This window comes from Neopelma chrysocephalum, unplaced genomic scaffold (genome assembly GCF_003984885.1).
Source record: "Neopelma chrysocephalum unplaced genomic scaffold, ASM398488v2 Primary Assembly neopelma1_59, whole genome shotgun sequence".
NCBI classification, from domain to species: domain Eukaryota; kingdom Metazoa; phylum Chordata; class Aves; order Passeriformes; family Pipridae; genus Neopelma; species Neopelma chrysocephalum.
The window spans coordinates 23,429,988-23,456,011 of record NW_020897714.1 but is presented as its reverse complement, the minus strand read 5'-3'; the positions used below and the strand labels follow the sequence as shown (position 1 = coordinate 23,456,011).

At 36.5% G+C, this 26,024-nt stretch overlaps 1 protein-coding gene across 4 annotated transcripts in view; it reads left to right on the top strand.

The window, feature by feature from the left end:
* MYBPC1 (myosin binding protein C, slow type) overlaps positions 1 to 26,024 on the top strand; it is a 74,944-nt gene that overhangs the window by 11,895 nt on the left and 37,025 nt on the right. For 3 of the 4 annotated variants that reach the window (XM_027680484.1, XM_027680483.1, XM_027680482.1), the window contains exons 2-8: positions 8,714 to 8,746; positions 11,669 to 11,710; positions 20,854 to 20,958; positions 22,277 to 22,425; positions 22,777 to 22,894; positions 23,759 to 23,810; positions 25,433 to 25,489. In XM_027680484.1, coding sequence (XP_027536285.1) covers positions 8,714 to 8,746; positions 11,669 to 11,710; positions 20,854 to 20,958; positions 22,277 to 22,425; positions 22,777 to 22,894; positions 23,759 to 23,810; positions 25,433 to 25,489 — 556 coding nt within the window. Of the gene's footprint in view, positions 1 to 8,713; positions 8,747 to 11,668; positions 11,711 to 17,420; positions 17,457 to 18,117; positions 18,154 to 20,853; positions 20,959 to 22,276; positions 22,426 to 22,776; positions 22,895 to 23,758; positions 23,811 to 25,432; positions 25,490 to 26,024 lie in introns of all 4 variants that reach the window. The other variant, XM_027680485.1, reaches the window with a different exon arrangement.

The following is a 26,024-nucleotide window of genomic DNA, read 5'->3' as shown; positions in this document are numbered from 1 at the left end:
CTTAAATTTGAGGAATAAATTATTACCATTCCTGAGTAGCAGTTCTGTGGTTTATAAAGTGTTTTATCCAGTCATGTGGTCCATTTTATTACATTTTGCAGCTTTCAGAAAGGAAGTTACCATTAGTCAGTGTACTGCTATCTCTGATATCACATTGTGGTGTCTTCTGCTTTCAGTTTTTTCTAGGGAATCTCTTGAACTCAATGAAAATATTTGCTTCCAGAGAAAAATTATTAACAAACTGTTGCAAGCAGGATAGGAAACTGAGAATAAAGTCTATGTTTTGCCATACTTTTTAACGTGGGATCAAACTATTCTGATGAGTGGATTAATTGATTTTAGTAAATACATAACAAAGATTAATTAGAGTTGGGTCATTTTAAAGAAGGATTGCACTTGGCTGCGCTAGGAGTAATTTTGAAAACTTGATTTCTCATTAACACTTACTGCCAAAAATAAACCATGTTATTTTAAGGGCAATTTAACACATTAAAAACTAAAGAAATCTGAAGTATGCCGAGCTCCTGCCTTTTGTGTTCACACAGTTCAGTTCTGGAGTGTTGGAACTAACAAAACCTGGCTCTCTGTGCCCGGCTGCCTCTTGTCCCTGCAAATACTAACATGCTGATTTTCCACCTATGAGCCAGACCATTCATTTTTTCCCCGAAGGCAGGAGTCTGAGTCCTCCCTGCCCTTTGGACATCATACGAGGGACCCGCAGCACAGGCCGTGTCACTGCCGCCCAGCAGCGGCCCCACGGGGCAGGAGCGACAACACCACAGAGCATCAGCCGTGGGTGCACGGTGGGATCCTCTGCCCTGACCTCACTGGGACCTTCTTATATATAAAAAAGGCAGAATGAATGATCACAGCTGAGCTACAGCACAGTGGGAGTGCTTCTGCAGAGCTTCTACCACACCTACAGCCCCCACGGAAGACAGGAACCTGTGATGGCTGCTCAGGCTAAGAGCAGGGGCTTTCAAGTATTACAGTGTATTGATAAATCTATGAGGTTCAGATAAGATATTTCAGGACTATTTTATTGTTGGTTTTAAATAGTAGCACTCTTTCTATCCTTCAGACATAAGCACCCATCTCGTTGGCAATATATAAACAGCCAGTTTTCTCCTTCCCCTCTTTAACTGGAGCCAGAACCGTGTAGAGCATAACGTGACTGTGGCTCAGATGACTGTGAACAGCTAGGTGAAGGACACAGAATGGCAGGAGTCATAAATCATTTCAGACTTACACTAAATTGGTGGCATATAAACCGAGATGGTGCAATAATACAGGAAAATTTCAGACTTTCTATCATCTGTAGTAAGAAGCTGACTCTGGATGGAATTTCCACAATTTTCACTATGTAAATTTTATGAGGAAAATGCCTACTAAGAATTTTTTCAGCAATATTTTACAACAAGTTTTGCAGTGATATTTCAAAATAAAATGCTTTTATTTCCACACACGGAAATAAAAGTTAACACATCAAGATGTGGAATAAAAGATAAATCAATATCGGCATAAATAGACTCAGGTTCTGCAAGTGCAGCTGTGCTGACAAAAGCCTTCTCATAAAGGTGCAGTAATGACAGCAAACTGAATTACCTTATGAGTGCAAGTCACATTGGTAAACACTATAACATATTTCAGCAAAATTCTTCTGTCATACAGATGGTTAACCAGCAAAACTTTGCCTACGAGAATTTGCAGGATCGATAGCGTCACAAAATTTCAGTTTTGGAAGTTAAAAAACCCCCACAAGTGTTTGTTGTTTGTTTGTGTTTAACAGTGGAATGAATTAGAAAACTGCAATTGTGAAAAGATCAATAGAAAAAGATTCAGTGAAAAAATTTTGATGAAGTTTGGCACTCAAATTGTAGTCTACTGCTAGGTCTGTGAAATACGAGATACCAGTATGATACTCTTAGACACTTAAATACTCAGCAACTAACTTTTATGTATTATTTACTGTGGTATAAAGTAAGACAAGAAAGATACCATGGAAATAGAAATGGAATTTAATTACTCCATGCTGGTGCCTTGTGGGCTGAGCAGGTTAAAAATGAGTTTAAGAATGCATGGGAACTTGATAACCAGAGTAAAGCCACCAACTTTAGCTTTCTCTATCTATTTTAAATACTGTCAATGTTTGGCAGTCTTCTAGATCCAAGTTACAATATACATGGAACTTCAAGTCTGCAAAGGAAGAAACGTACAAGAATATAGACATATAAACATACATTTTATTAAATTACTTTTGTTCAAGGTCATGGTTACAGTGTTCTTTAGAGATAAATCCCTATATGAAAGCAAAGTTCTCATAAGAAATGAAAAAGATGTGGACCTCACATATGGTCAGATTTGATTTAATAGCATCATTTTAGAAAAATGGGAACAGCGAGGAAAACACACTAAACAAGCAATGATTGCTTTATGCACTTCCATAATTATGGATGACAATGATGACAAAATCTGGAGTCACCAATTACACTTGAGTGAATTTGTAAACTATTTCTTTGGTGTATAGTCCATTCTGCAGAATTCACTATTACCAGACTTTTGTTCCAATTGTTCATTCAGTTTTTCAGTCCTTAAGTCAGGGAACATTTCGGCATATGATGGTTTGATTGGTTCCTGTGGCCCATAAAATCATTTATAATTTAAAGTATTTAAGTTATTCCTGAAACAGGACTACCCTTGGTGAGAGTATATTATTCTCCTAATTAGGAATAATTATTATCCTCAGATTTCTTTGTGTGTTCTTGGGGTTTTTTTTCTACAAACTGACATTCACTAGGGATGGGTTTGAATTTCAATCAGACGGAAAATTAATTTTTTAAGCAAAATCTTTGTTAATTTTATTTCTTCTCCAGTCCCTACCTAGAGATGCATAACCAGACTGTGACACTTTTAGTTGTTGGAATATAAAATAATTGCAGCTTCAGTGAACATGCTGCTTTGTTCACTTTGTCATAATAAAAGACAGTATTTAACCTAAGGTTGCTGTTTTAATCTTTAACCATAAAGAATCATGAGTCAAAACAGGCAGTCCTATCTGTCTACTACATCAGTACAAGTGGAAACAGAAACTAGAAATACATTAATAAATTTGTCAGTCTGTCTCTATCACACTGTTGACAACAGTAATAGTCATTTGGCTAGCCACCAAAGCACCAGTGCTTATTTACTTCAGTCCTTTAGAACAACTTTTGCTCTCAGGACTCAGGAATGAAATCTGTTTAGAACAGTTTCTGTAGCTGTACATCTTTTAAATGTAACATGGAAAATGTCGATGGACATTCATAAAAACAGGTAATGATTTCAGCTGCTATTGTAGTTTCTCACTTCCACTCAGACTGGGAGCTCTCTGCAGAAGTTGCCCACAAGTCAGATTATTTCTCAGTGAGCAATAGAGGCTTACGATGCACTGGGCAGACCCTGCCTTCATGACTCTGATTAGGTTTTGCAGAATGATGATTACAAATTACTTTGAACCAAGACCTGTGTTTTCCAGCTCATTTAATCTGAAGTCTGCTAACAGTATTTTTTCCCAATGAAATACTCATCATGCTGTGGTAATCTCGATAGTTTGTTGAGCAAGTTCCTGTCTTCTGAAAGATGAGGCTCTGGCTTTTAATCACATCACTGAAGCCACTGTAACTCCATATTGATCTGGGCGAAGTGACCCACAAAAAACATTCAAACCATTTTGAGCCATTTCTCTTCTTCAGAGCACTTTTTTTTCAGGGAATATAAGGACTGAAAGGAAAAAGCCTTACTGCTTTTGTGTACTGATGATCTGGACATGAGGTCTGTCAAGTAACTCTTCCACATCCTTGGTCCTTCCCTACCTACCTATTTCAGTGGAGTATCTACCCCTGAGAGAGCCTTATGCCACAACAACAGTTCTTTTGTCTTACAGTGGCCAGGCACAGGAGACAATCCTCACGCACAACAACTGCATAAGGGCTGGGGTGAGCCATGCTCTCTCCCCAAACTAGCATTTTGTCTATTTTTGTCTGACTAGCAGAGTCAGCACTTTGGGAATGCCTACGTAATAGTTATATTTGTCTGATCCCTCGAGGCTATGTCCGCAACCTTAATCCACCTACTTAAATTTGACACAAGTTGACGTTGACAGGCCTTTGTAACAAAAAGCACTGACTATCCTCATGCTCTTTGACATATGAAAGTATCTTTAATATGCTGCTGTTACACAAACAGATATCATACCTGTATCCATGATGGTGCAGCCATAGTCCTGGTTTCCTTTTCAGGTAAATGGGAGATAAGTCCTTTGATCAGACTGGGTGAGATCCTGAATCCCTTGGCTATTCTTCACTGGGTTGTAAGTGATCTGTATATAACTGCAGGTAGAACTTAGTGGAGGAGACTTTCCTCCTCCTTCCTATGAATACCCCAGGCCAGTGATAGCGAAATGATATCTTTGGGCTTTCTGCAAGCCCTGACTTCATGCTCAGGGTAATTTTCTTCACCTAAAGAAAAAAAAACCAAAAAACAACCCACTACTCATTTTCCAAAATCATTGAAAGTTCCTAAACCTACCCAAAACAAACCTGGTCATGAGTACAGAGTTGTAAGATGAGAAGGGTTATCCAGGCAGACCTCATTCCCAGTATGCTTGTTGATAAGCTATAGTTCTTGAATGGTCTGAACTTCAAGTCTCCAAGGTGCTTTGCATCCAGCATAGTAGGGTAGGACCTGGAGACATGCCTCATTATGATTACACTTCAATGTGAAAATTAATATATATGATGTTAGGGAGTTTCCATGCTTGGTGCTGTCAGAGAAGCCAGTGGAAGTGGAAATCCAGAGCCTTTGAAAACTGGCCACCACACACAAACTGACATCTGTATGTCAGTTCCCTGCCAAAGCTTCTTGTGGCTGCTGCAGGTCAGATGTCAGTGCAACCAGAACTAAAATGGAATTGAAATTTTAAATAATGATGGTCCCACTTTAACATGGTTCTTAAGCATTTCCATAACTTAAACACATTGGTAATCTCATGGAAATTTTAAGTTTAGTTATCGATATACATAGCGAGATATTTTAAGTCTTATTTTATCTGAAAAATTGAACATAGTAAATGTGAAACAGTGATAGAAAATTGTTAGTAATGGGTCAAATTGCATCTCCTACTGATTTTCAAGAGTGTATGTGCATATGTATAACTATAAATCACAAATAAAAATGTCTTGGCTCTTAGTGCTCATATCCTATGTCAAACTGGATCTTGAATGCATCTCATGACATGGATGAGGCATGAAAGCATTTCTGGAGATGTTATCTAAGTGGCAGTTGTGCTTTCCCTTTATTTGCTAACTACACTTCTTAATAGACTCTCCGAGTAGCCATGCAGAGAGGACTGTTATGTTAATTCCTGTTCTTTCTGAAGAATTACATAGAGCCAGATGCATTACAAGTTTCACAACCAATGACTAACCCAAGGCTGGTGTTTAGCATGACACAACCCACTGACATGCAACATTCTTGGCTTCTCAAACAAAAAACTGTAAAGAAGAGACCTCATGTCTTAGAAGCTGTGAGGCAGAAGTTAACTTTAGTTGCTCAATAGAAGGTCCAGTGGACTTGGTGGTGTCAGTTGAGTGGTAACTGGACCTTCAATAACCTCTTTTCCCTGTAGCTCAAGAGGCATCATTGCAACCCAGGGAACAGCACTTCTTCTCCAAAGGGGTAGAGGATTGTGTGCTGGAGGCAACACTTTCTCCACCACCAGCCCCTCTGACAATGCCTCAACAGAGCACCATATTAGGCAATGGGCTATCAGGAATGGCATCTGGGGACTCCAGTGATCATGCCTCCTAGAGAAGGAGCGCAACCATAAGCTGCTGGTTGAGTGTACAGAGACCTTTCCTGGCTGACAAGCCTGTTGCAGAGGTCAGCCAGAGAGGGCTATCATTCTTTGGGGAAGTGGAAACCACTCTGTGCTATTAATGGGTTTTTTCCTGGCTGTCCTCAGGAATGGAGCTGTAAGCCAAGCATGACCATGAAAGGGGTTGCCCATGGCCAAAAGATTATGTTGAAGTATCTCCCATGTCTCTGTCACACTCAGTGCCTGGAACTCTCCCCTTTCTTTTTCTTCCCACACTACACTTCAGGTCTCTCCCTTGAGCTCAGTTCTTACCTCAGTTTTCTCAGCAATAGTCCAAACAGCCTAGAATTATGGTTTAGGAAAGAAACCACTGACTTCTTGGTTTGGCTTCAGCCATCATCCCATCACAGAATTGCAGAACAGCTGAGGTTGGAAAGGACCTTTGGAGATTATCTAGTCCAATTTCCCTTCTAGGAACAGGGTCAACTGGAGGCAATTGCCCTTGAGAGTACTCAGGTTTTGAATATCTCCTTTTGTGTCTGCATGTATAAGATGAAGTTTAGACTATAATAATAGTGTTTCAGGTCTGGTTCGTGCTGTAGATTTTGACTAACATCTGTGCCTACTGCTGGGTAAGGCAGGACTTGAAAGATGTGTTGTTTCTGAGCAATGTTACTGTGTTGACGTAACCATGAAACACCTCTTAAAAGGAAAGAAAAATTCTAGATAAGTCCCTCAGAAGTCTCATAAGTTTTTCATCTGAGTCTGGAAAGTACTTTATTTGTTGAGCTTTTGTTTATGCTGGTGAGCCAGGGAGAATTTTCTAATTCAGTGTTCATAAGAATACTCCCTGTTTCTAACTATTAAATTTCACAAGGAAAATTATATAGTCAATAATTTTCTGCTATTACTTTTTCATGCAAGAAATATACTTCCATGCCATAGAGATGTTATTTTATTCTCAGTGGAAGTAGTGAGAAATGTCATGGCAACAAAGTGAATATATTCCAAGGCATACTTTTTGTGTTGCAATTTTCATATTTTCATATGAAAATTTTTCATATTTTTCTAGGCCACAAAACAACACTTAGTATGTTAGTAATTAGACCAGAAAAAATAAATTGCTATGAACTTTAGATATTTTACTGTTATCACACTCTGTGTGTTGGTCTTTAATACACTTCTGCCTTTCATTCTGTGTGATGGGTGCTGTGACCAGAATGTACAACACTAGCTCTTTCCCTATAGTGAGGGTTTCTCTTTGGAATCTCTACAAGGATTTGCTATTGTATCTGTGTACATGACTGAAAGTTCCTAAACCACATCAAATTCACACAATCAGCTTAAAATTATATTTGCACTAAAAATATTCTTCCCTTTTAAACTTTAAATGGATTTATTAAGAATGAGAAGTATGTTTTAGTTATATTTAGACCTGAGTGCAGAGGAATAGCCTTACCCCCATTTCTGTGTGACAGAGATTGAAACTTTATTTCCTGAATATGACCTGAGGTGGGGTCCCAAAGGTTAATACCCATAACATGACAAAGGTTAGTAAGTTCTAAGTAGTTAAACTGTAAGTCAATGAACTAGTTCCAATAAATATTGCTGGTTTCAACCAGTTTAGAGTCCCAAAGCTTTTAAATGTTGAAAATAAGCTTCCTCTAATGCTTTAAAAATAAGCTTTAGCTAGTCAAGTTGTTCTTATATTTTAGATGGGAGAACATGCCATCCCAAAAGGATAACATTTAAATAGGATAAAAAGCCTGGTTTCTTTATCACACATCTGACTGGGAAGTGATTTATATTAAAACCATGACTGAAAGAAAGAAAACCCAAACATATTGTAGGTCCTACTCAGAGCAGATAAACTGATTTTTTACTTTCTGCTTGCACTGAACATTGATCTTTAGATCTGATGGTTTGGTGGAAATGAGATAAAGGTCTCTGGATTCATTCTGCATGATCCTCCTAAGTTAATGGATCAATTACACTTCACTATTAAAGTCATATCAGATATTATATGGGTGGAAATTTTGCTTAAACATAAGGTATTATCTGACAGAAGCATATTGATGTGGTAAGTTATACCTTTAAGGATAGGTTCGAGCCCAATTGACCCAATCAAACCCAAACTTGAAATTCAACTTGCATTCCATGATATTCGAGAACTGTCCTAAAGTATAATTGCCAAAAGGTCCTGAAATGTACTGGGGTCCAATTAATATAAACACATGCAGGTAGGTGACCTGCAATCAAGGAGAGACCTTATCACTCTCTACAACTACATGAAAGCTGTACCTGAAAGGAAGTTGTAGACAGGTAGGGGTTGGCCTCTTCTCCCAAGTAACAAGTGATAGCACAAGAGGAAATGGCCTCAAATTGCATCAGGGGAGGATGAGATTGGATATTAGGAAAAGTATCTTAACTGATAGGGTTGTCAAGCACTGGAAGAGGAAGCGGAATCAGCATCCCTGGAGGTATTTAAAAGATGTGTAGATGTGGTGCTTGGGGTCATGGTTTAGTGGTGACTTGTCAGTGCTGGGTTAATGGTTGAACTCGATGACCTTAAAGATCTTTTCCAACCTAAAAAATTTTATGATTCTATGAATATTACATATCTCCGTACTGAAAAAGTTCCTTGACCTATCTTCGCAGAGCAAAAGCTTTAGACCTCTGACCTTGTCACTCCGAAGTTGTCATGTATTGCATGCATGAAAGCAAAAAAAATTTGACAACTGCATGAAAATATGAAATGAACCCAAACTAAGTCCAAAGTCTACAAATGCATATTAAATATGTGAAAAATATTTGCTTTTATTTGAAGCTCAATATCTGTCTTCTTTCCTAATTTTTCAGAAACTGAAAATGAAAGTGCACCGCCACCTCCAGGTTAGTGTAAAAAACACTAATTTGAGCTGTAACCCAAACAACAGTTGCATTAGACTAGATACTGCATGGCCATAACATGATCTGTGTTCACTGTCCCATTGAAAGTTAGAGGACAGTGAGAAAAGTAAGAAAGCCTGCCCAAGTAAGGTGTTCTCACTTCACTTTGCCTGAATGTTGATTTTTTCAGACTCAATTTTTGTTTACAAAAGACTAGTTGTTTGCTTCATATTGCACAGGTCCGTCAGGATACAGGTAAATGTTAAATTCTGTGGCTAAATTATGCTGTCGTCTTTGATGCTGGATAGCATTTAATTACCAAAATATTCCCTTTCATTTCTCCTCAAATTACGCCGTGAGTAAAGTTGACAGAATCAATCATGGGATTCATTTCACTTAGTTTTAGCCATTTGAAAATTAAGTATCTCATCTAAGTAGTTTCATAGTGCTCCACCTACGACCAGTGGAGCAGATTCTGGGTCATACATGCTCATCCAATGGGCATTTCCTGGATAACCTATCAAAAATATCACTGGACATTTGTGTATGGGCAATTGTCCTGAGGAGCCTGATTGTCTAGAACGGAGTGAGTGAGTAACTTCCTGGAAGACGAAATTAGGTGACCTGAAACTTGCTCATAAGGACTAGAGCTTCAGGTAAAGTTGAAGATGTGTGCAAAGCTGCCACATTCTCTTTAGTGGGAGCTGGAAAGGTAGGGAAACCTTTGCTTTGTGGCACTAAGTAACTTGAGTTATATTGCCAGATACTGGTTAATAGATATATACATTATGCATGTCTAATTTAACCATTTTGTGAGTTTTATTCTCTCTGTAGCTACCTAAATAGCAATTCCAAACAGAACAAATACTCTACAGGCGTTAAACCTTCATTTACTTACAATCTTGTTAACTGGCATTTTAAGAGGTTGGTTCAAGATGTTTTTGTTTCAACAATACACGCTTTCATTAAAAAATTACAAAGGTAATTCAATAATCCATGTATTATTTTTATGTGATGAACTCTTTCATATTGCATATATTTGTAAGGAAAGTTAATTGATATTTCATTAATGATGGTTGTATTTAACTCAACTGTAAAATTTGTACAGTTAACGTTGAAGTAATTAATTTCACACTGAGGCTCTTACCTGTTGTATTTTGTACTTGAATTCATGTTTTTCATCAGTATTAACTTTGAAGTAGAACTGAAATGAGAAATTGCTTTTTGTATACAGAAAGCATCTTTGAAGCTTTACATTAAAAACATCTATTAACATTTTCAAATCATTAACGTCTTTGTTTCTACTTAAAAACACAAGATTAAATACAAAATCATTTCTATAACCCTCTTTCTTTTCCTCATACCTGTACTTCTTCAGTAAAGTAAGTAGGCTGTCAGCAGGCCTTTATGGTTAGGCACAGAACAAACTGGGATATTTCTAAGCTGGAAGTGTCAGTCACTTCTAGCTTCCTTCTACCTGATTCAAGATGCTGTCATCTTGGATTACCAAGCGCTATCACACGAAGAGGCAAGTTGGTTTTTCAAGAATCCAAATTCTGTAACATATAAATAGTTTATTGGACGTAATCAGCATCTTGAACTGCACCCACTTACAATAGGAAACCATTGTAAGTGCTCCTTCTGGGTCTCCATGTCAAGTCATGATATTGGAATAACTAGACCTAGTGAAGTTTTCAGGTGGGATGTAGACATTCTACAACCCACCAAGAAGAGTGAATTCTCCTAATCCCAATTCCTGGTTGGAAAAGAAAGTGTTATTGTAGCATAATCCCATTGAAAAGGAACAGGCTTGACCATGTAGGCAAGATGACAACCTGACAACTGGAGCTTGTTGGGAAGCTTTAGGGAATATGGACAGAAGCATCCAGAAGTCTGTCACACTTTCAGAATGTGGATTTGCTTTCTAAACTTCAAGTTTTATTTTCATAGTTACCATGGCTACACACACGTGAACAAGAAATCAGGGTAATCACAATATCAGTTGGCTCTTGCCAATGTTTCCTCCATGGAATAAATATTATCTTAGCTCCATCTTGACAATGTTAGTCCATTGACCATCACCCAAACCCATGTTCTGTCAGGCAGCTGACAGGTAAGTTTACTACAGAAAGTCACTGTTCACAGGCAATCAGATATTGAAGACACCACAGTTCACAGGATTTGACAAGATTCTAGATGACCCTGTATGCAAATTGAATGATGTGGGAAACCAAAGAGAACAGGAATCCTGTCAAATCCTGAAATAGAGAAAGTGTAGAAAATTTTATCTTGTTGAAAGTACAGTCCAAGGTTTCTCATACATCTGAGGTCAAAAATAAATCACATTCACCTGCTCGGAGTAGAGGACAGGCTGGTAATTCTTCTGATTCAGAAAACTAAATACAAATAGTATTTTAGGAGAGACTGTTGATGATGATGATGATGATGATAAAGAATTAAGAAACCCCTCAATACACTCTCTCTGTACTTTGTCTTAAGAATAAACTGATTAGTGTGATGGAGCTCTGGGTACCATTAGTATTTGGCAGTATCTCATGTGTGATCCAATGCCTTTCAAATTAACAGTGGTATGTAACTCATTTCAAAAGCTTTTACAAATAAAGTCAAGAACAAGAGACTAACAATTGTTACTTCTAAAAAACCTAGTATTTTTCTTCCACTGAGTCCAGGAACATCAATCTTACATGACTTGTTCAAAACACAGAAAGTGCATTGATAAATGCAATTGACAAGTGCTTTAGGGGATTACAACTGTATATTATATATACACATATATCAATCATTCTATAGTGTTGTTTTTTCAATACTAGCAGAACCTAGAATATCACTGCATTTTTTAATGCTGTGTAAGTTTTCTTTTTACTTTAAGATCCTCTCAAAAATATACTTGTAATTCCTACACAGAACAAACAACACCGCAGGAGGGTGGAAATGACAAGGGTAAAGGTAAGTCTGAAATCATATTTTAAAAATTGGCAGTAAAGGCAACATTCCTAAATGCAATTCTGAGGCTGAATTGCTTGAGCTTTAATTCAGAATTTTGATGTTTTATTTCAGAAGTGTGATCTGAAGCTTCCTAGATCCTTTTTGTGCATGACTTAGCCAGCACAAGGAAATAACAATACTTATGAATATTTTCAAAAATTCTGCAAACCAGACTGACACTTTAGCAACAGTATTTATACAGATTGTTTAATTAATAGATCAAATTACAAGTGATTTGCATGAGCAGAAAGCCATGTTTAAATGAGCCTGGATGTTGCCACTGACCAAGCTTGCTAAAACTCAGATACTGTGCATATTGGTAGCTTTTAAATAAAGTGGACAGTCTCCTGCTGTCATTCTAAGCTGTTTCTGTTCTACCACAGAAACTTGATATTGTGTGTTTTATTTTGCAAAAAGCCCTATAGATTTTTTCATCTGAAAATAGAAATCACACATTCATCTTTCTGTCTTCACTAGGAACCCAACAGCTGAGCTCATTACAGGTTCTGAAAAATGTCTTTGAGGGCTGTCAGCTGTGAACAAACAGATAACTGTTCCAATAGAAATGCATGTAAAAATCAGCTCCAGTTTTAAAATATATTTTTGTGCTGCTAAGATTAGACTCCAGGTCTGTTGTCATTTCTTCTGGTTACCAAGATAATTTTTGAGGGAACTCTCATTTTTGTAGGAGTCCTGCCAAAGTAGAAATCAAACACCCCATCAGCTTATTTTGAAATGAATGATCTTTTTTTCTCTTTCATTCTGACAAAAGGCTAAACCAGACCAAGATATACTTACAACTGATGCAATGTTTGCTTTTCATTTGGCACGGTTATGCTTTTTCATGGCAAATCAATAAATGACTTGCTTGAAAATGGGTTCTGGCTTTTGGCCTCTTCCAGCCAAACCTTGTCTTATAGACAGACTAGATGCCTACTTGATACTTGAAGATTCATTTGGCAAAGGTATGCATGGCTATTTTTCTCACTGAAGTAAAAATATAAACACTGAGAGTGTGTGGTTCAAGTACCCTTTTGAAAATAAAAATGTTGAACCAAGATTCAGTGCATGTTATTTTGCCAGTTATCTTTGCATTGAGCAATTATTTTGACACACAAAGTATTGTGTGAGTAATCACATCTGTCATCTTGATAACTGAAATGCAATTCAGGAATAATTTGCATGCCTAATGATAGGAAAAAAAGATGAAGGTCTTGCCTCAAGCTATTCCAGCAGTTAGTTCTGCTTGCTTTAATTTTGACATGAAAGAAATGTTTGCTCCCAAACTGAACATGGATGGTGTTTTCTCCACTGCTCATAAGCCTACGTTTTACTGAATAAAAAAGAAAACATGGTAGGTAACTTATCAAATACTTCTATTACCTTCTACATTATTATGTTTCTGTTTTGAAGTTAGTGAAGGACACAAGTATTTAATAAGAGGAAAACTGTTCCTCCTAAGAGGAACCATTTGGTGCTAGGAGGATTTTACTACCAAAAAAAATTTTTTGTGATCCTAGTATGGAAAATGTTTCCAGTTTCAGTCCATGGTGGCAGCTGCTGCCTCAGTAAAAATTCCAGTGAAAGTCTCAATACTAGTATGTAGATGACCTTCTGGCATGCTCCAGTGAAACTGTCACCTCTGCAAAGAAATGTAGATGTCATCATCAGGCATTCAGTAGTAATTTTTTGGGAAAAGCTAGTTATAGTGCAATTGTTCCTATTAGCTCCTGTTTTGGTGCAGAGTATCACTTAGTAAGGGAAAGTATATTTTCTTAGAGTGATTTCTTCATGTTTGTCTGCCAGAAGAAAATCTTTTTAATGGTGAGCATAATTCACAAAACGGGAAAAGGTTCCATTCTTCCAATCTGTCCAAAATCATATATATATATCTAGGAAAGAAAACTTGGTAGTCCATGTAAATCCCATAGCCCATAATTTTCACCTCATTACTAAAACAAAATTAAGATCAGAAGTTAGGAAGATAGAGTATAACTGTCTGTGTGTCTGTTTTGCTGTGCTATTTCTTTTTGGTAGCTACTGTCTGTGTGAAGCTACAAATTTCTGTTCCTTTGTATTCACTGTAAAGTTAAGAAATGGCAAAGAGTGCAATAAATTCTTTGTATCTTGTGGTTATTACAGTATAAATTAGTAGCTCAGAGCATTAGACATAAATTTTTTTTTCATAGAATAAACTACTTAAAAAATATCTGAAATAATGTTGTAATAATTCAGGATTATATGATCATGCATTTTATTTTCAGAGAAAAAAAGTGACTCAGCAGAAATCCCTCCAAATTTACTATGTCATCTTAGATTCATTCAATTTAAATGTTTATGCCTTTGTTTTGAATTTTAGCATTATCTTACAGATTGAATATTGTTATTATTTTGTTCCCACTTGCTGGAATAATAATAGAATTTTAATATCAGTTTGCTCATTCCTTTTTTTTTTAGGTCCCATCCAGCCATTCAGAGAGCTACTAAAATTTCTGCATGTTTTACTGATACCTTTTCTCTAGGTTTCATCCAACCATCTACTAAAATGTTTGCATGTGTCACCTTTGTATTTTTCCAGGTTGCAATTATCCGTTCATCTCTCTACTAAAACTTCCATTGCTGTATGTATGCACCTCATTTACCATTTCAAAAGTGCCAAGTCCCCTTGATGGGACTGCTGAGTAATCTTTGAAAATCAGATGGGTAATTGAAGTCGACTAAATTTCAAGCTCTCAATCTTACTGTGCTCAGTAATTTCAGCATAAACCAAAATTATTCAGCTAGTTATTTGAGCTACTCCATATTTATTACACACCACGAAGTTCACACTTTGTGGTGTTTACCTGCCTCCTTCCTTAGCCCTGAACTGCCAGGGGGCAGTAGCACAGATAAATTTCAAGGTGCTCTGAAGCCACCTGCAGGTGCAAAACAGTGTGTCTCCCCTGTTCATCACTTCACATATATACATACACCTACCACTTCGTGTGGTAGGTTTCAAATCAGGGGAAAATAGGTCTACAATTCCGGTTACCAGCTATTCATATACAGATCAGTAATTACATTTTTTTTTCTGTCAGATTTTTCTACATTTTACGTGTCAGTGTTTAGAAACTTTAATATTGAGGTTACACTAACTATGAGTATAAAAAGGTTTTTGCATTAGGTACTTCTGAGATATGGAGAGTTCTTTTGTCCAACCAGACTCTACTCCTAATGAAGCTCAGCCTGGTCCTCAGTTAATGTTATCCTTTAGATACAAAGCAAAAATAATAAATACCCTATTTGTCAATGAAAATGTACCATACACAAAGAACAAAGATCTCTATACAGTAATACATCTTATCAACCTATTATGAATGACTCTTGGCATAAAACAGATTACTAAATATGCTCTATTAAAAGTTTACTTGCAGAAGATAAGGATAGAGAATTAATGATCATAGTTCTACTGAGAGGTTTGATATTTTTGGTAATTTTTTATTTTTAATTATAATTCATTGCCAACATAAACAATCATTCATCACATAAAGCAAGTCAGTCATAGCTGTTTAACCACTAGTTAAACATTTTGTCCTAGAAGCCTGAGATATAAGGAGTGATGGATTGTTAATTACCCATTTGTCGAAATAATCCTATTGTTTTCATACGCTTTCCATTTCTAACACATTCAATTGTGCTTTCATTTTGATACTTCTGAAAGGTTTGTTTGGGTTTGTTTGTCTTCGATGTTAACATTTTGTTTGAAAAAAGATAGGTTACCCTGGAGAAACTCCAGCAATCCCCCTGCAAAACTAATAATATCTTTTTTGGTTTTTAGCTTTAAATTATTTTAATTTAAATGATTAAATAAAATAAAAATCAGAGTGGTCCTTTCATAACATGATTATCATACATCATCACTTAGGATGCATCACACCAAATGTTTAATGCTGATCTTAATTATTTTTTTTCTAACCAGATGGCTCTTCCAGCCATCATCAATCAAAATGGTGACATTATTGACAAAAAGAGATGAAAGTAAACTTTATGCTTTCATGATATATGGAGAAAGATTTACAGTGGAATTACTAATCCTTGCATTCATTTAGTTGCTAGCACAGTATATTAAAACCTCTGACAAGACTTTGTCATTATTGTGCTTTCACTGAAAATCAACATCTTCAACATCTGCTTATGGCATTGGATGATGCAGGTCATGAGAACTCTTCCATTAAAAGAATGTGGGGGTTTTTTGCTGAGAATAAGAAAAGATTTTTGTAAGATAACACATTAATCCTAATGTGCAGGCATACCTTTTACAACTCTCATCCTCCTCCCAAGAGATTTCTAAAATGAAGTTTGATGAATCATTAAAAAAGGAATGGGTAAAATGTTGTGTCTAAGTACTTAAATTCTATTAACAGACTTTCAACTAACCTTCAGTGGTTAAACAACCCCAAAAAATCAATATCACCAGTGTTTATAAAAATGCAACTATATTTTATCTGTGCTTTTGTCATAGTTGCTAGATTTGTCCATGAGAAAATATAGACAAATTATAACTTTAAGGTCAAAATCAAAGGATAACTTCAGATTTAAATTTTGATTATGGAAATCCAAATCAAAAATCTAAAAAAAACTGACCCCCAAAAAAGTACCTTTAAATATGAGGTTGTTCTTGTTCAACTCTCTTCTCCATGTTGAAATATTTTTCAGATTATTTTCTGATAGTGTATTAAAACATTTTATCTTTATCTTATATATGTATTAAATCCTGAATATATCTAGTTTATTCTTGCCTTTCAAAGGATACATTGGTAATTTTCTTTTTTTTTTACCATTAGGCTTTTAAGACATTAAGATTTTTTGCTTATTTTTATCAGAAACTGAGTTTTCTAGTCAACATCTAAAATTCAAAGATATGTAGGGAACTCCTGTAAAGATAGTCTTTACCTTATTCTAGTTTTCTAATAATCATGATTACAGTATTTCAGTTTAATGACAATTTCATGTTTTTCCAGGCTTTTGATTTCTGTAAATATGTACTCTCTGTGATTAAACATTTTAAAATACTTGGTTACCAATTACTTGTAGTGATTTAATACCTGATAATGGTCAACTTCTAGTGTGATTAAAAGGAAAGTCCAGCATGATGACAATAGTTCTTTCCTTATTTTAAATTATTCTCCTTGCATTTTAAAATGATATTCTAATACAGAAATTACAAAGTTAAAATACAGGGGACTATTTTTAACGTTTGCTAAATGCATGTATGGTGCGCGTTTTAATTGCAGACACAGTCACCAGAGAAATGGCATCTTCCTCAGGTTAGATATGTGATTGACCTTCATTTCATTGTGGCTTTTTCTTCTGTATTTACCGTGGATTACATCTCTAACAAACAGAATCACTCTGCAGCTTTCATATAAACTCATGATTTAATAACAGATCACAGTCCACGTCTCATTTTTCTTTTACTTGCTTGAAACATTAAGGTTTACCATTTCAGCTACTCAATTATGCAAAGCTTTCCTCATCAGTTTGAAGCTTCCATTGTGAATGCTTATGAATATTGTGATTTCTTTCTCTCTCTTTTGCAGGTTTTACATTTTCACATAGTTGTTTTAAAGCAGATGATCGCCTGTGCTTTCAGTTTCTTTATGTACCTTTTTATTTGTATTTCTTTTCACAGATGAAGATGACACTTCAGTTAGTACTCCACCAGCAGGTTAGGACTGTGATAGTGCTTTGAGTGTGTATGTATGTATGTATTTTTCTCTTGACTATTAATGAAGAATGAGTCCAAACCATCGGACTGCACTCAAAACATACTACTTAGAGAAAAAGGTTTTTAGAGTGCCCTACATTATATTAACCTCTCTTCAGAGGTACAAGACTTTTATACTAGATAAGTCCCTTTCCAGTCCTATCTTGAGGTCTTTGGTAGAACTTCTACCAGTGGAAGGTAAAATATTGGTTAGTAGATCTGAAAGCAATTCCAGATAAATAAATAGACTATTTAAATAATTCAAAGTACTGCCCCCCAGATAAATATTGAAGCACATAAATTCATCTGTTACCTGGAACTACACAAATCATGGAAAAAACATCACCCTCATGTAACCCTTCTAAATACAAACTACTAAAAAGGAAATCTTGAATGGGAATTATACTAATTTAGATTTTCTAGAGAAAAAGGGGGAAGATTTCTGGGTTTTTTTTCCCATAGTTCATTTTTTTCTGGTATTCAAGTAGTTTCTCACAGATATGGTCCTAAATGTTTAGTCTAAGTTTCATGAAGAATCAACGTTCTTGAAATCATAGTTATCTGAGGTCAGTTAAGCTATGGTCTCTGAGCTGGTATCACCTAAATTGCTCTTCCCTTTCAGATGGGATGTCTAAGCCAGCGGAAAGAAAAGATTCAGGTGAGACCTCCTGAAAACCATGATGAAAGACTCCAAAATTCCTTAAAAAATATTATTTATTCTGAAGTTCTTAAAGATAATACTTTATTTTATTTTCATTGTTTAGATAGTAGCAAACTATAACTGTTCAAATGTTTCTAAGCAGCAGAGCAAGCAGGTTTCTGGCAGCTAAAACAGGAATGAGAGAAGGCCCTTCTGCACAGGACAGGACATGTACCAGTATTTTACACATACATACATACCTATCTATCTATATCTATTTCTGTATAGATAGATACATAGCTGTTTCGTTCCTCCTCAGCCTACAGGGTGACAGTGGCTTACCTGAATCCCAAACACAGGTCCTAGGAGACTGTAAGAGAATGGCTTCTGCTCACACCTCAAAGGACAGTGGGGAAAACTTAGCAAAATCATAACCTCTTTCTTCCTACCCTGGCAGGTAATGCATACTACACCCACTTTTGTGGTTTCAGGATTTGCAGCCTCTGGAACAAATTGAGCAGCAGGTACTTCAACCATGGTTATAGACCTGGCATAGCCGCCTATGCCAGTCCCTTCAGCCAGCATCAAACCCGCCTTCTGTTCTGTTTGTTTAATAATTAGGAAAATGTTAATATCTAAAGGTGATGATAATATTTAGGTGTTCTTTTATGTGGTACCAAATTAATGATTCTATGTATGCTTTTCCCATTCATTAATATTCTTTTTCCATTTATTAATATTCTTTTTCCATTTATTAATATCCTTTTTCCATTTCACCCAGTAGTGTGTTAGGTTTGTTACTGCACGTGACCAGGTCCTGTACTGAGCATCATCACTTCATTCTGTTCCCATCAGTAACCTTCACTTGCTCTTATGTTGTTTCCATACACTACCATGCACTACTGTCATAATCTAAACATTTATACTATAAAGAGAGTATATATAGATATGTATCTATATATATATTTGTGTTCATGTATGTCTGTGTATGTGATTTCATACGTGTGTATGTGTGTTTTCATATATGTGCATATACATGTGTATATACGTGAATGTCTTTACCTATGGGAAATATTGTACAAGCAGACATATAGGCACACTACCTAAAATTGACTAAAAGACTGAAGGACAAAGATTTTATACCAAAGTTGTCTAGAATTTCTATACCTTTTTAACATTCCTAATAGACTTTAGGATAATAAAAACAGTTTGGTTGCATTTTCTCATGGTTGTCATGAGTTGTGTTGCATTTGTGAGTGATGGAAATTTTCATGAGTTAAAAAGGTTTCCTCAGCAGTAATCTCTACATAATAGAAAGACAATTCTGACTTCTGGCAAATGAGTTTCTACAAAAAATACTGAGCAGGGAAAGGAACTTCTACTTTCAAGACCAGGGTTTGACTAAGTGGGAAGTGTTGTATGACTGGTTCCTCACTTATGTTAGTTATGAAACCAAAACTGAAAGAGCATTATATAAACTATAAAAAGCTAACTTCACTTTTGAAACAATTAGAAGTTCAAGGAAACAAGGGAGAGGCAGCTCTTTTTTGAAAGAGACAAATGGCCTTTATTAGGTACAGCTGTGCCTTTCCTCATTTGCCCTGCTCTTCAGTAGCACCATGGCAGCACTCAGTTTCCCCTGTGCACTGGGGGTAACTCCTCACAAAAATGAGATGTGTCATTTGGACTGCAAGTCGACAAATGGACCACACCAAGGAGTAAAAAGCAAGAGAATTTATACATTGAAATCTATATAAACCTGCCTATTTAATAGGTAGTTACTGCCCACCTCTTGCATAGTTGTTTAGCTTGCGCAACCTTATGTGTCACTGTGCCTGCGTGAACCTCTTCGGGGGTCTCTGGTGGTTATTTGGGGAGGTGCCCCCTACTCAGTTTTGAGCAAAGTTCAGTTCAGGACGCACAGAACCCCAGGCTGAGTGCCAAAGATGTGATCTTCTCAGACAATTACCAAGCAGGTAGTAAAATTCAAAAGCTTCTCATAAACGCTGAACAACATCTGCTTAACATGCCTGGTAGCATCTTCTTACATTCAAAAGAGGGGTTAAAGGTGAGAATGATACCATCAGGTTCCATCTGCAACAGAGATCAAAGGAAGGGACAGGGACAGTGAAATCTGCTTAAAGAATCAGATTAAAAATACAGAGAATTCTACATAAAATACAGAGGATTCTGCTTAAAAACATCAGTAGAAGAGAACAAAGTTCAGAAGTAAACTTCATACCTGCCTTATTTTGCAGACAGAGGAAGAACCAGCTTGTACAATTGACTTAGTTTGAGAGAAACCCACTGAAACAATGCATCATATATGGGTTTTTTGTGCTTGTAGCTGTTTGTGTTTTCAGAACCTCCAATCTCTTCTGAAAAACAAAGAGCTGACCTTTGTGCATCGCCTCCGTAAAGCACTCATGGTTGAATGCTCAAGTTGCTCAGTACCCATCTTGGCTGATCAGGTTCCCCTCTCTTCTTCCCTGATAGTTTCATTTTCTCTCACCACAGAGGTAGCGTTCTTGCAGGAGCTGTACACAATGTGACAGCCAAGCAATGGATGTCAGTGTGAACAAAAACTTACATATCTTTCAGGACATCTGAAGAGAGAGGTGATAGGGCTAGAGAATTTAGTAGGTTCAGGTAAGTGTACTTTGAAGGGAGTAAAACACACTCAGATGATTGATATTTCCCCCTTTCTCTGCATCTCAGTATGGTCTCTTGGAGAAGGAGCTCCAGAAGAGTCAGAAAAACGAGATGACTCCCAAAGATCTACTTTATTCGTCGAAAAACCTCAGAGTGGTACAGTGAGTGTTGGTAAGTGCTTAGAAACAAAATCAAAAACCACTTCCAGAGAGACAGGGGTTGAGGCAGAGCTGGGAATGGTAGGTACCATTCCTGTGACACTCAGCTTCTGCCCTCAGCTGCAAGTACTGCCACTGGTTTTAGCCGGATGTGAACTCAACCCTGAAGGATAAAAGGACTGTACAGAGAGAAGCAAACCCCAATCGTTAATTCAAGACAAGCTCAAAATCTATTAGTTTACTGAGCACAATGCTAAGAGGTATAGTTTCTGGATAAGAGAGCTGGTTACTGTGACACTGTTGGCTGTACTCTTACTGACATATCAGGAAGATCCTCCCAAAGATCTGCAGCATACCTTAGAGATTGACAGGTCACCTTCTGTACCCTACAGCTCTGCATAAATTAGCAAGTAGCCTAATTGGAGCAGCTGCCCACTGTAACCATTCTGGGGGATTTGCTCTGGACCGGCTTTGGTTTAGAGTTCAAGCACTGTGAGGGCTTTCTGTGTTGTGAACCACAACACAGTAAATGGGGATAGATAGGAAGTTCACTTCCAAACTGCACTCCTGAGCCGTGCTGCCATGGTAAGGTAGCCACTCCTAGTAGTAATGAGAAGTTCAGTGCAGGTTACTTAATATGCCTGTTATTTCATTGGGTGCACAAAGATGTGGGCAGATCTTGGGATTTTTTTTTAATGCCTGTTATTTTTCTCAGTTTCTGCGTAGAAAAGGGGATTTGAGGAGGATTTATTTAGAAAATAAATATAAGGAGTTGGTTGTATTCTCTTATGGATGAATGTTAGGATGGAAACTCATCAGGGACTGTGCAGTGGTCTTTTGAAAACTGAGAAAACATTTACTATTCCCAATTTGCTATTTAGAGAAAACTCTTTTCTCTACCTTCTCAGCTTAAATAATTGATGATAAAAATGCATGAACCACTCCAGGCTTTCTTTTCCAGACTGGAGTTGATCTATGTTACAGCTGCATGATAGCCTGTGGTTCAAAAGAACCTGTGCTTCTTCTGAGCAAGGAAATTCAAACATTAGGAACAATTCACCCATGAGAACATGGAGCTTTGCCTCAGATTTATCCCACTTCTCAGTGTCCCAAACTCCACATTGACATGCACAGAAAGCTTCCAGACCCAAAATCATTAATGTCTGTATCTCTGTAGTACTTTCATAGTCTGTGTGACTCCAGCTGACTCTTACTGTTGTGGTAGAGCACATGAAGACTGAATGGAGCAGGAGTGAAAGAAACTTGTACAGATGTAACTGACCAACCACATGTTCCTCAACAGCTGCATTATTCTTTCCTCTTTTTAAAAGGTGGGAATATTACATTTATAGCCAAAGTAGAAGCCAAAGATCTTCTCCGAAAGCCAAATGTTAAGTGGTTTAAAGGAAAATGGATGGACCTGGCCAGTAAAGCGGGGAAGCACCTGCAGCTGAAAGAGTCCTTTGAGCGTCACACTAAGGTGTGTCTTTGCTTTTCCTTCTTATGGGGGCGAAGCTCCAAAATGAGCTTAAAGGTCGGTTTAAGACAACAGGTAGAAGTTCAAGAGCAGTGGATTCTAACCCTGGCTTCCCCACACAGATTTCAGTGATGATCTCTGACACTGCACAGAAGCAGAATTTTCTACTCCACCAGTGCAGGACAAGTAGTGGTGGGGAAAAAAAGTTGCCATTTCTGGGTTCCAGATTCTTTTCAGAATCCATTATTTGAGTTATTCCTTGCTTCTGGTTTAGAACTGAAAGACTAATGTTCTAACTTGTGCTTTGTGCAAATGTATCCCCCACATTAATGAACAATTATGTTTGATTTTTAGATCCACACATTTGAGATGCATATCATCAAAGCTAAGGAAAACTATGCAGGGAACTATCGCTGTGAAGTATCTTACAAGGACAAGTTTGATAGCTGCTCTTTTGACCTTGAAGTCACTGGTAAGGTTCCACTTGTGTCTGTAAAGTTTTATAAAGATCTCTTTTTTTTTTTTATTTGAAGTGCCACTTAACTTTGTTCACAACTTTTAAATGAAGTAATGCTAAAGTGAACATTTTTAGCATAGAGCTCAGAGAATTTTCTTAAATGTCTGTAATTTATTGTTTAAATGAACACTGGGATTGGACATTGGAACATGTGAGACATTTATCCAAAAATTAGAAAAGCTGGCAGGTAAAACTAATATGGAGTTCAAATCAGGCTCTGGCACACAAGACATTTGATATCTACCTGACAGCCCAAGGGGTGTAGTACACGCCTATATGTACTCAGAGGTCAGCAAGGCAGGGGCAGCCTGGCTGCAGCCATTCACTGGCTGTGGATCAGAACATTTAATCTGATTCAGGCTGGCACAAATGGGTAATTGCCACAAGGGGGCTTCCTCCTTGAACTGAGAAATAATGTAAGTCTGTAGCTGTAGAAGAAACTATCTTTCCTCTGATGCTGAGTGTACAGAAAAAGCGCAAGATGCAGGCAGGAGAGAAAGCATAAGAAATGGGAAGATGAAAAGATCAGAAGCTGTGTATAAGGTAGGAAGGGGTATGGAGAGAAACATCAGAGAAACGTCTCCTATGCAGAACTGCAGAAAGTAGTTTAGAGAAATACATGAATTACTCTTAGCTTAGCACTGTGCATCTTTGCCTTCATCAGAACTTAGTATCTTAATGAGAACTTAAATGGGAAGCACAAACTCTGGTCACTTTGCAGGAAACTGAACAAACTTCATATTCCTAATTACACTGATTATATAAATTACATGAATTTTGAATTGTGTTTTTAATTCTTGAATTACCATTATTTCATAGAATCTTCCCAAGCTGCTCAGTCCATTGACATCAGATCTGCTTTCAAAAGAAGGTAACTTCAAACAGTGATGCCGTGAAGCTCCTCAGTAACGGATATTGGTAGCATAGACAGAACTTGCATCAGACAATTGTATCAAGCACTTTAAAAAACTTGTTTTGTAAATAAGAAGTGGGATTTAGGGTAGTTGATAGTGGGTAAAATGGAATAGTCACAGCACATAGATAGTACATATGATATTAAATGCTCTACTGTGAAATTACAGTGTCATTGCTTTAAGGAAAGAATGCATATTTAAGGCAATTAAATATATATTTCCTTAGCAGTTTTAAAAAATGTACTTTCATTCACTAAAATATTCTACTGCATGTTTCCTGGAAGCTGTCAGCTACAATATGAAAGATCCTGGACCCAATCCTGTACTGATTAAAAGCAGAGAAAAAATTCACATTGATTCAAGAAGACAGGATCTGGTTTTATGTTATCTTATAATAAACAGTAAAGGCCATCATTAATATATTATATCTATATATATAAAATCTATAATATAATATATTGTGTTACAGAGAATGTAAGATAAAGCATTGTGTCTTAAGTTTTGTTACCTTTCTGATAAAATAGCAACTCTAACCAGTATAGATGTCATCTTTATATGCTAAAATATGTAAATAAATATGTAAAGAAATATAAAGAAATATACGGAAATATTCAGAATGAAAATGTTTTACAAACAGAAAATGAATGCAGTTTGTTAATTTACAAGTAAAGCAGTGATTCCAAAGTCCTACTTTTATTTAGAGGAGTTTAATTTAAAGAGAAAATGCAAAAGATATTACACTCAAGGTGCACTCCTTTCTTCAGCATATTTAAAAAAAACTGCAATAAATACTCTGCCCAAGCAGATGAAGATATCTGAGTATTTTCCGATTTTCTAAGTAATATCTTGCATGCAAAATTTGGATGAAATATTGGCATCATTTCAGTTAAGATTTGCAATATTTTGCCCTTTTTAAAAATATTAAGGGCACTTCTTTTGTCTGTATTTGCTCTATGATAAGGCAATCCTGCTTAAGGTCACATTTTAGAAAGAAATGCACCTTCATAGAACTGTGATTCTATCTGTAAAAATGTACAATGGACTATTTCTTCCTTTTTGTCACTGATTCCTCCCTTCATTTAGAGAAAGGTTAAATCTAAATATAATGCTGTAAAGAGTAATGCTCTTCAATCAGTATTTGACACAGCTATGCATTGTTAAAAGCACTACCAAGCAATGCAAATCTTTGTTTTCTATTCATAGCAAAAGATCAGCACAAGACCTTTGTTTTTATACACATTCACTACAGAAATGAAAAACAAAGATGGTTGTGTTGACTAGCTCACATTTGTTTGTGTTACTGAAATCTAACACAAACCTTGGCAAATTTATGTATTCAGTTACAAAAATTTGCCATCAAAATATAATAAGAAACAATACAAACCTTTGTGTCATTTTTCACAAGTGCCTACGGAAACATAATTGAAGTGAAAAAGGATACAGGTTTGTGTTGATTTTATACAATTATTTGTGTGTCTGGCCAATGTTGAGTATATGGGATCTGTAGATCGTTTCCAATGTGTGTTGTCTAAGTCTTCCTGTATTAAACAAAGATTTGATCTTTTTCTATTAATAACAGCGGTGAAGGACAAGAGGATGCAGGAGAACTTGACTTTAGTGGTCTCCTGAAACGTAGGTGAGAACCAAGTGATGCAGTGAGCAGGTGTGGATTGCAAACCATTAGGTTCACACACAGAAAGAGTCAGGTGTAGCATTAATAACTTCTTAAGAATTTTCTGACCTTTCATTTTTTTAATGTTTCTAACTATTTTTTTCATATTATAATATGCAAATATTCAGTTAATTTTACCTTTAAGTGTGCAGAAAAGAAACCTCAGATTTAAGTGCACTGGGGAAAAAAGTGAGCCACAACCTAAAGAGGCAAATAACATTTAATTCACTTGCTGTTTCTTTTGTGTTTGCATGGAAGGCGGAGTGGGGGGAAATTTCCTACACAGGGATGAGCAGTTCAGAAAATTGAGTCTGGTGCAAAAATAAAAAACTGCAAGGGTTAAATTTACCTCTTTGGGTACATCTTAATTTGATTTTATAAGTATCCTGATATTAAAAATCATATATCATGTTTCCAAGCCATAGGCATTGGTATCAATTCTTTGTAGCTTTTAGTTTCAATATGTGCACACAAATGCTTAATCAGGTTTTATTCAACT